General features: G+C 44.3%; 1 protein-coding gene across 1 annotated transcript; it reads left to right on the top strand.

Annotated features, from left to right (window-relative positions):
- Positions 1-4,674: 4,674 nt before the first annotated feature.
- Positions 4,675-8,017, top strand: IER3IP1 (immediate early response 3 interacting protein 1). The gene is made up of 3 exons (XM_040540616.1): positions 4,675-4,849; positions 6,787-6,888; positions 7,734-8,017. Exons 1-3 carry the CDS (start codon positions 4,759-4,761, stop codon positions 7,787-7,789), a joined length of 249 nt encoding a protein of 82 aa, XP_040396550.1. The 5' UTR covers positions 4,675-4,758; the 3' UTR covers positions 7,790-8,017.
- Positions 8,018-10,678: the final 2,661 nt, after the last annotated feature.

Below are 10,678 nucleotides of genomic sequence, written 5' to 3' on the forward strand. Positions count from 1 at the left end.
TTCAAGGCTGGCAGCTTCCAGGCTGTGCCGTTTTGGTCCCCCTCTTCCCATACCTGCATTTAGCGAGCTGCTCCTGCCTTCCCACAGCCCGTAGGCACCCCTTCTCTTTGCCTCTCTCATTAATACTCCAGCACTTTCTCTGTGCTGCTCACTGTACACGGACAAAATCCACCCCCACCTTGTCAAAATTCATGAAGCAGTTTCCTCATCCTCCTGTAAATCCCTCCTTAAAACCTGCTGCTGCCTCAACGCCTGCAAATCCTCCTGCCTGTAACCGGCAAGGCAGATCTAAGCAAAGACTTCCAGTTCTCTAGCAAAGTCCATTTGTTTTCTTGCTGCCCTGCGCCCCAGCTCCCCGTGTCAGGCTGTGATAGCCACTGTGTTCCAGCTGATGTCTGGGCTGGAAAATCCCTGGGCGTGTCATCTCTGACAAATATCTATATGGCACTGAGCACAACAGAGCCTTGGATCTGGCCCAGTGTATTCCAGCATGAATGCAATGCAAATAGTGTCTGGGATCATGGTGCTGATACTAATAATACAACATAATGTGTGTGTATGCAGTAGACAACAAATGGCATTTAAAGATTGTTATGGTTATGGAGCCAAGCACGATAAACTTAGGAAATGACACCAATAAATTTATGTGCACGTTGTGAATTTTGTATTTATTTTTCCTTTGTTCTTCAATCTTCAGGCAGTCTTTTTTGTACATGAAGCTGTGTTACATCCTCCCAAAGTATAACTGTTAGGAAAGCTGGCAGTCTTGTGTTTGAAGGGGACAGCTATTCACTTTCCAAATAAGCAAAGAAGGGTGGAGATGACACTGCACAGTGCATTTCAAGTAACAGGCAAGACAATGAACTTTTCTCTGTGCAGCTGCTGAAGAGTAAGAACAAAACACTGTGCAAAGTCTTACTGCATTGCCAGCTTTGGTGGGTAAAAGAAACAACAATACATTAAATCATCTGAGTATTCAGTTTGTGCTTACAAGAGATGTGTTACATCTGTAGGAGGCATCATTAACCTTTGCAGCAGTTTAGTAGTACAACAGGTGTGATGACTAACAGATGACAAAGGCTATAGTTTAACTGCAAAACATAGCAAAGGGATTTATTTATAGAACCACAGAAGCAAAATGTTTTCACATACACAGAAGTTTTCAATTCATAGAGCTACTCATTGGGCACGTAGTAGGTGGGTGTGAGGACCCAGCTCCTCGATTCAACACCTGTTCCCTGACAAGGGGCAACTGCAGCATAGCAGGGATCCTTTTGGGCTCAGAGAATGAACACACAGAGTTTGCTCATCTTCAGACCGTGGGGTATTACTAGGCCTACAGGCAAGGCTAGTCCAGACACATATATTCATTGGCAACCAGTTGGTACAAAGCACCAACAACCAGAGGCTCACGCTGTGCTTCTGGTCAGGGTCTTTCCACTGGCGATTGCAGAAGTCAAAGCAGGGGAAAAAGGTTGCCACCAACTAAATACATTTCTTCACTTTCAGCTTCAGATTGCTTATGCCAATTTCCAGCATTTCCTGTGTCACTCAGAAATATCTTTACTGATATGTTGAAGGGGCTTTGAGCAACCTGGTCTAGTGGAAGGTGGCCATGGGAGGGGGTTGTAACTGAGTGATCTTCAGGGTCCCTTCCAACCCAAACCATTGTGTGACTCTGTGATATGTCTATGTAATAATCTAGAGGAGGAAATGGTCAAAACTATTTCAGAAGTTAAACAGAAAATGGTGTCATGTGAGGCAAAGGATTTAGGGATTTAAGTTGTGAGAGGACCTCCTTTGACCAGGAATAAACTAACCTCATCCTAAAAACCTGCATACAGAAGCTTCAGTCTCACTAACTGTGGAGGTGATGAGGGTGGTTGGGCCCAAGGAGCCATGCTCTGTTTGATGATACTGAACAATAAACTGAAGAGGGAAAATGTAAAAGAATGAAAAAAGTGAGGTGTTCATAATACTTCACCAGCCTAAACTGTAATCCTTTGGCATCTGTAAGGTGGTTTAAAACTCTCCTTTATGGTGATTGACTGCACTCTGCAGGTGACACTGGAGGAATTTACTGCAATGAAACATAACACCTTAATGAGGAAAAAAAAAAAAAAAAGCGCTTTCTTCTAATGCAAGCAACTTTGTCTGGTTTTCCCTTCAACCACATAGCATGATGATTCAGAGATAAGACTCGTGTGGTTGTTAAGTTGCCGTGATGGATTTTAGAAAGGGGAAAATCATGTCAAGTTTATGTAATCTTTATAGCAGCTGCTCTTCGGGAATACATCTTAATTATGGGTAAAAATACTTAGCCATAACTTGTATACTTATTTTAAAAACCTCATTTTTTTCAGTACCGTAATTCTAAACATTAGCTGTTCACTGAGGTTAGCATTTATGTATAGGCTGGACACTGTAAGCCCAGGAAGTGCTACTTGATGATGGTGGTTATTAGACATGCCTGCTAGTGACCCCTCATATTAATCTGTATTTCATTCTATAATTACTGCCATAAAGCTCTAAGCTCCATCTGAGAACAATAGGAAGTTCCATTTGTGAGACGATTATATTCCAGCACCCACAGTTTCTCAAAAAATAGTAATGACCTTTAGGATGAAATCTTTTCGGCCCAATATTGACTTTCTGTGGGTATGTAGGGTTTGGTAAATCAAGATCACCCTTTTCTGATATTTATAGACACATGGGAAAATATAATTTGAATGATTAAAAAAGCTTTTAGCAAACTATGCTGGCCTTTGGCTAACTAAAAATGGCTCATTTTTAAAATGCTAAACTGATAGGTTTTGTAAGGCTTACAGGTATATTGAATTTAAAAACCTAGACAAGAAATAAAGCAGGCATGCTGGAACTCCTGAGCTTGCAATTCGGTATTTACGTATACCATCATCCTAGAATAGTCACACTACCTGCTGATATATATGAAGACAAGCATACACGTGTTTACAGAACCAGAGTCAAAATTTGGAAATATTTTGAACTTTTGCTTAACAGAACACTTCAGCATATGTTTACATAATAGTGATTTCACTGAAAATGCAAGAGACTTTGTACACTTTCCTCTACATTCCTTTTTGGGTCTGAAATGACAAATATATTTGACCAGATGACAAAACTCTGTTAAATGTGCTTGATTGTCATTCTCTGTTCTATCTCCCTTATTTAATATTGGTAATTTTCAGGAGTAAGTTAGTAACAAAACCTGCTGTGGCTGTGATCATTGGGTACTTTCTCGCTTCCAGTTCCACCAGTTAAAAAGTAATGTAAACTAGTAGCCATGAATATTTAGATGCAGAAAACCACATTTTGTGTGGCATTTTAGGAAGGAAGGCTGAGGTGTGGGTTTCTTTGTGGCTATCTCACACGTCATCTGATTGTCTCTTGATCTGACGGTCCTGATGCTTGGCTGCTGCAGCCTCGTCTTGCTTGGTGCTCATCATCAAGCGGACCTGACTGAGGCATAAAAGCTATCAGGCATCCAGAGTAAAGGGGCTTGCATAGTGCATGATTACGGAGAGAGAAAATCATAATGATTATGCAAATTGCCCCACCAGCCAATCAGACTAGAAGCTAAAAGAGTGCATTTATGCACCCAGAGCTCCAGTTACTATTTTGTTCTTTGCCTGCAGACATACCCCAAGGCCCTGACCCACATGGTATAAAATGCAACTGCTTGATTTTGGATCCTGTTACCAATCCTGGCTGCTGCAGCTGCTGCACTTTGGGACTTTGAGTAACCAACAACTCGTTTCCGAGCTGAATACAAAACCTTGTATTGACATACATTGGAAAAGCACAGGGACAGAAAAAAAAAATAAGAGAGAGAGAAAAGGGGAAAACAGATATTGTCGGTGAAATTAAATAGAAAATACCACTGTAACAATTCTACATATTAAGTGCTTTAAATTTTTGAGCAATCCTACACCATCAGGTGTAGACACTAGCTACATCAGGGCGAAACGAGCCCCAGCAGGACCCAAGTGATCGTCCCCTTGTATTCTGCTCTGGTGAGGCCACACCTCGAGTGCTGTGTTCAGCTTTGGGCCTCTCACTACAAGAAGGACACTGAGGCCCTGGGGTGCGTCCAGAGAAGGGCTATGAGGCTGGGGAAGGGCCTGGAACACAAGTCCTGTGAGGAGCAGCTGAGGGCACTGGGGCTGTTTGGTCTGGAGGACACTCAGGGCTCTCTTAGAGAGCCTTATGGCCCTCTACAACTGCCTGAGAGGAAGGTGTGGGGAGCTGGGGGTCGGCCTCTTCTCACAGGTAACTACTGATAGGACTAGAGGGAATGGCCTCAAGTTGTGCCAGGGGTGGTTCAGGCTGGAAATGAGGAGACATTTCTTCTCAGAAACAGTGGATAGGTATAGGGATGGGCTGCCCAGGGAAGTGGTGGTGTCGCTGTCACTCGGAGTGTTCAAGGAAAGGTTGTACGTGGTGCTTAGGGACATGGTTCAGTGGGTGACATTGGTGGTAGGGGTAAGATTGGACCAGGTGATCTTGGAGGTTTCTTCCAACCCCAATGACTCCATCATTCCCCCAGGCTGTAGCGTAAGCCCATCCCGCCCCCAGCCACCCAGCGGCCGCCATGGCAACGGCGGGGGCGCGGCCGCCATTTTGTGCCCGCCCCGGCGGGGCCGTCCCATTCCGCCCCTCCCCGCCCCGCCACGTCCCGCTCGGGCGCCGGCCCCTTCCCTTCCCTCCCTCTTTCCCCTCCGTCCCCGCGGCGGGGCCATGGCGTTCACGCTGTACTCGCTGCTGCAGGCCGGGCTGCTCGTCGTCAACGCCATCGCCGTGCTGCACGAGGAGCGCTTCCTCCGCAACGGTGAGCCGCCGCCACCCCGCCCTCAGCGCCGCCACCCCCGGGCCCCGTCCCCCCACCCTCTTCCCCGGTCCCGTTCCCCGAAGATGGCCGCCGGGCTCCTGTCAGCTGATTTGTGTCCCTTTTATTTCTCCCTTTTTGTTTTTTTAACTCCCCTTCTCCCTTGTGTGTGTCTGTGCTGTTGTTTCTGTCAGGCACTGCTCGGTGGAAGGGACCTCTGCAGAGTCATGCTCCGCTTCCTGCTGCACTCAAGGCTGGGCATCGCCGGCCTTTAAAATAAAATAAATAAATAAACAAACAACAGAAACCAACCACAAAGCACAGAAGAACCCCAGACCACCAAAAAGATGTGCAGTGTCCCAGTAGATGACCTGGGATGGAGATGACTTGCCACCCAAGAAGGTGGAGATGACCTGTCATCCCAGTGACCTGTCACCCAAGTGACTTGTCACCCAAGAAGATGGAGATGAGCTCTCATCCAAGGTTTCCTGATGAGGTTTTCCATTCCGTGATTCCTCACCCAGAGCCCTGGTTGCTCTGAGTCAGGCCAAAGCAGGAATTTGGGCAGGAGCGCTGTTTCTTGGCCCTTCCACCTGCCCCATGGTGGGACTCAGATGGGGTTTTGGCATCGCTTGGCCTTTCCTGGAGCTCCAGGAACCCCAGGACACGTGGGCTGATGGAGGGGCCAAGCATCTGACCAAGCCCAGGGGGAAACTTGGCAATAACCCCAGGCTCACCCGGGTGGGAGTGCAGCACCCTAGCCTAGTACTTGCAGAGCGAGGGAGACAAGAAAGGAAAAAGGGGTGAAGAACAAGGAAATTGCCCCAAAGCTGTCTCTGGAGGAAAGAAACTCAAAGGTTGTGCCGAGCTCTGCACAGGGTCGGACCCTCCTGTCTCTGCCCTGCTCATCCCCAAATGTTAAGGGCTGTGAGCAGCAGGACAAAAAATACGTGGTCCCATCGCTGCAGGGGAGACAGGGCCATGCTTTGCTCGTAGCTCGTCTCCCCACGGTCTTGGCGGGGATGGCTTCTCACACCCTCCTGTTTTTGTGTTTTCCTGAGGCTTTGTGTTTTCTGCTCACGTTGCTGTGGCAGCATTTCATACCAAAGTATGAAACCTGCCTTGCTGTTTGCTTTCTGGTTGTCTGTGTTCAGAGAATTAAAAATGGCCTTGCAGGCAGTCTGCACGATTTATAGAAAGCCATTTTAAAGCTTCTGATGTTTTCGTAGTGACTTCTTGTGCATCCTGACACTGTGTTTGCCTTTAAACATCACTATACACTCAGCAAAGTCAATTCAAGCAGTTTCCAGTGGCGCACAGCTCTGCTGCTCTTTGACAGGCAGGCCAGCCACAGATAGCCCATCTCTAAATGTTCCTTCCCATTGCAATGTTTGTCAACACTGGCTTTGTCGCTGAGCTGCCACCCAAAAAGTTTCTGAGTCATTTGTATAGCAGTTCAGAAAATCATTGTCCCAGTTTGGAATTTGTTCCGTTTCCATTGTGTAGCTCGTTTCTGAAGCATCGCTTCATACCCAGCAACTATTTGCTCTTTTATCTTCTGGGAAAGGCCTTTGAGCAGATATAGGCAATTTTTTTATGTTACTTTGGCGGATGCTTTTCTAAAGTCCAAGTAAACTCATTTGGTTCTCTGTCATGCAGGGAATAATAGGGTATTAAAAAGGTAAGGGTTTCCTTTGCAGAAACATTGGTCTGTTGTTACTGTTGTGTTCATTAAGATGTTTAACAGTTTGTGGTATATTGTTTCAAGCAATAGAACCTGAAATGAAGCTAATTGGTTTGTAGTTTTTCTTTCTAATGCTAGTGATAAACTCAACCGAACTCAAAATAGATCACTTGTTAATATTGCTGATAGCGTTTGTTGAATGGCTTCGTGTTTTTTTTTTTTTGTTAACATGGCTGCCTATTTTTATGTGACACAGTTGGCTGGGCAAGTGATCAAGGGATTGGAGGATTTGGAGAGGAACCGGGAATTAAAGCACAGCTAATGAACCTCATTCGATCTGTACGAACCGTTATGAGAGGTAAGATGACGATGATCGTTTAACTCATCTGTGAAGTTTTCTTTCTGTGCTTTAATGAAATAATGCTGGCATGTGTCTCTTTCTTTCACCAAACAGCTGCTCGCTCTGCTTGTCATCCAGTCTGTCCTTCTTTTGGGTTCCTTCCATCCTTGATGCATGGATTCCCTGTAGGAAGGTGCACATCTCAGTGTGCAGCTCAAACCTAAGTTTGATGAAGTGTAAAATGTTCCCTGCTTTCTAGGCAGGGCAGATTTGGACATCTGACTCTGGCTTGCGGTGCCACTGTTGTATCTTACCTTTTCTGGGATTTTGGGAGCTGGGGGGAAGCTTGGTTTGGAACAGGATTACATTGGCTCAGTGCAGTTTTATGTGAGGTACCAGGTGAGGGAAATGTAATTCCTGGGATTCTTAAAGGTAAACCCATGCTTAAAAGGATGGGGGGGGGGGGGAATGGAGGGGGGAGGGGGAAATGCTCTTAATTTATAAGTTACCAGTAGTTTTTCACTATAAAGTATACCAAAAATCATCTTGTAAGTGAAGATAAACAGCAAGTAACAAATCTTACTTGTCTTGCCCAACACGAAGTAAAAACTGATACATTTCTTCTAAATCATAGTAAAACCAGGGACAGAAACAGACATTTCCATTTGGAAAAAGGGTTGTTTGGGCCAAAGTTAAGATGTGATAAATACTTGCACTGTTGCTTCCTACTAATTTTTAGAACCCTAGGCCATGATCCTCATTCCTTCCACTAATCTTGATTCTGCATAGGAAAATCAGGTGTATTTTTTAAACTTCTGCTCCTGAGAAGGTGGTCTCCAATTACTCTTGTTCTTTCTCTGCAGTGCCATTAATAGCAGTGAACTCCGTTACCATCGTGCTCCTCCTATTGTTTGGTTGAAGATACCTGTCACAAAATTTTTTGGACATCCAAAGAAGCAAGTTGCTAGCCAACACTGCTCTGAGTTTTCTGGGATCCAGCACGGTTTAGCTGTCAGTTTGACATTCAACTTAAAATAATAAAGACAGTGTTTCTATTTATCCTATTTCCTAATGTTCACTTTCAGTTTCATTAAACAAGATAATGGGATCAATGCAACAATGCTGCAAATATACTGGACTGTGACAAGTTCTGTTGCTGCCTGTTAATCACGTTGACTGTTAGAGTATGCGTCGTTACATGTTGCAATGAGTATCGATAGGATGCGGTTTTTAAATGTCTCGTTACTCAGGGATGAATTTCCTTCAATATACTTCCCAATTTATTCCTAAATTGAAAAAAATGCTGTGATTTTTATTTCAGTTACTACCACAGTACTATTTAAGGGAATATGGATTACACTCCAAACATGTTAAAAATTATTGAAGTCTTGTGATAGCAAGGGAGATAAAACCAGATGGGCAAATTTCTGATTTGATTCAAATTGGAAGCAGAGTGTTCCTCGTTTGATTGAGACCAGGATTTTTCTCTTGGTGTTCGGTAGCCTTTTCAAATCGGTAATGTTTGGTGTGAAGTAGATGAAAATAGGTGTGTCTGCTATGCAAAATCAAAAAAATTGTACATAAACTGAGGCGACTCTGTGTTTATTTAGCAGGTGGTAGTAGTGTTTAGCATTTGTTACTGTTCTGTCAAGCATTGTCATTTTTTTTCCTAAATGTGTTAAACCTGCGTGATGACTAATGTGGTGGAAGTGGGGAGGTGTTCCTGTTCTGAGTTTCTTCTGTAACGTGGGAGAACGTTTCCTTTTCAAATGCAGTTCTTTGTTTAAAAAAAAAAAAAAAAGGCAAATTTGCAGACTCGTCAGTTGCTGCTGCTGCTTCTCCCCCTCTCCATCTGCCTTTGTTCATTTAACAACTCACTGAAACTATGGGTATCATCTTGCAGTTCTTTCACAGAGAATATTGTTAATGCCTTTGGTAAGGATCTTGCCTCAGTTATGGCTGCTGGGTCGGGTCCCGTGTTAAATAGCAAGGCTGGATTTAAGATTACTGATCCTCAGATACCATTTTAGAAAAGTTAGACTTCCTATGTCTTTTCTGTTCAACTTTGCTAAAGTGTCTTAAATTGTTTTAGCTTATTTTTAAAATGGGGAAGGCCAAAGGAAACCTGTCAGTTTCATTATTTTAAAACAGCTTAGTTTATCATCTCTTCTTCTGATGTCTTGATGACTAAAGCGTACATTGTTGTATACAAAGATAAATCTGTAAAATGTGTAAATGAATTTAATGATCTCCAATTCCAGTGTTTTGCAGAGCAGACTATATCCAGGAGGAGAGTTTATGTTGTTTCATTTTTTTAGTAAAAACCTGTAAATAAATTTTGAATTTCTAAGTTAAGCACTCTCTTTCATAATTCACTCTATATCCATGTACAGTGGAAGTACCTCAAAACTCAAACTGCTCCAGGTACCGAAGTTACTGTTCTTACATGAAATACTCTGCTGTTTTGTTATCACCATGGCGCTTCTCGTACCAGCTCTGTGCTACCAAGTTGTATTTCGGTCTGATGTAGCAAAGCCAATGAGCCAGGGTAACCGGCCAGAGGCAGAGTAGGATCATGCTAGGTTCTAGAGCAGGTAGATCCGTTACAAAGTATTCCTTAGAGTAATCTTTGTGTAATTCAGAGCTGACTAGGGTATAGTCTGGATCAGCTATTTTCATAAATGCCTTATTTCATGTTAAGTGGATAGTACTTATGTGGAACAGATAAAACGTGGGTAATCAGAGTATGAGTTGTGCTGTGTTGCACTTTGATCTGTGATGCTTTGGCTACTGATTGTTGAAGTCGCGCTGGCCAGCGGTATAAAAGCAGCAGCAGATTTATTTATTGCTGATGTGTTGGGTTGGAGCACTGAGCTGGTCTGAAGCACTGCCTGCACGTCATTTCCTCTTCATCTGTTTTGACTGAAAACACCAGTTCTTATGAAAATAAAAGCTGGTGCTAAAGATTACAAGCAGCAACTCTGAAGATGGGTAAAAACTGATTTCCCCCTTCCTCCTGTCCTCTCGGAAAGGCTGAAGTCTCAATGCCTGCCTTACAGCCCAGGGAACATTTCAAAATTGATTCGATGCGTGCAGTAGAAAGGAGCAGTAGTTCTGTGCAGCAGGAATCCTTCACTTGAGGCAAAACTGGGACAGTTTTACCTGCCAGCTGCAAAACAGTGATGCAAAGTGGGACAGCAGCTGGCCATCAGGTTTCCAGGTAATGAGTGTGGAAGAGGGCAAGAAGGTAGACAGCAAACGGGCAGAGAAGGAAGGATTGGAAAGAGAGAGAGAGAGAGCAGGGGAGTAACTACACTGCCTCCTCGTGTGGCTTTGAGCTGTTCTGAAGTGCCTGCAGTAACGGGAGGTTTAACCCAGGCAAAGCACTGCTGCCACCTTTTTTAGTTTTCTTTTATAGTAGCCTCCTACTTGCAATACCCGAGTTTTCCACCCTTAACAGCTGACTGTGCTGTAACTGCCCTCAAACCTGGCCAGGGCTCAGGTTCTTCACTAACAGGAACATGAAGGAAAGTTTCCACCTGGTAAGGAACTGTGCCTGCAAAGCGGCCTGCGCTCCAGCAGTCACTTCAAACCACGAAGAGCATTCTCACTCATACCTGGCACAGAACTGACGGTAACCAGAACAGAGCAGGATGAAGACTGTGACTTCCCACCATAGAGTAATTGCCGCATCATTTCTAGGAAGCATTTGGAAACAGAAGAGGCTTTCACAGCAGCAAAGTGCAGTTTGGTGGTTCCTAGCGTGGCTGGCTGGAGTTAAAATGAACCTCAGGGGACTCTTCTGAGC

The sequence above is a fragment of the Cygnus olor genome, chromosome Z (genome assembly GCF_009769625.2).
Source record: "Cygnus olor isolate bCygOlo1 chromosome Z, bCygOlo1.pri.v2, whole genome shotgun sequence".
NCBI classification, from domain to species: Eukaryota; Metazoa; Chordata; class Aves; order Anseriformes; family Anatidae; genus Cygnus; species Cygnus olor.

Bases quoted from the DNA above. Each gene is read 5' to 3' on its own strand.
- IER3IP1 (XM_040540616.1), top strand. From the start codon at position 4,759: ATGGCGTTCACGCTGTACTCGCTGCTGCAGGCCGGGCTGCTCGTCGTC. The intron at 4,850-6,786 runs GTGAGCCGCCGC...TATGTGACACAG, and splicing joins GGAGCGCTTCCTCCGCAACG to TTGGCTGGGCAAGTGATCAA. The intron at 6,889-7,733 runs GTAAGATGACGA...CTTTCTCTGCAG, and splicing joins TGTACGAACCGTTATGAGAG to TGCCATTAATAGCAGTGAAC.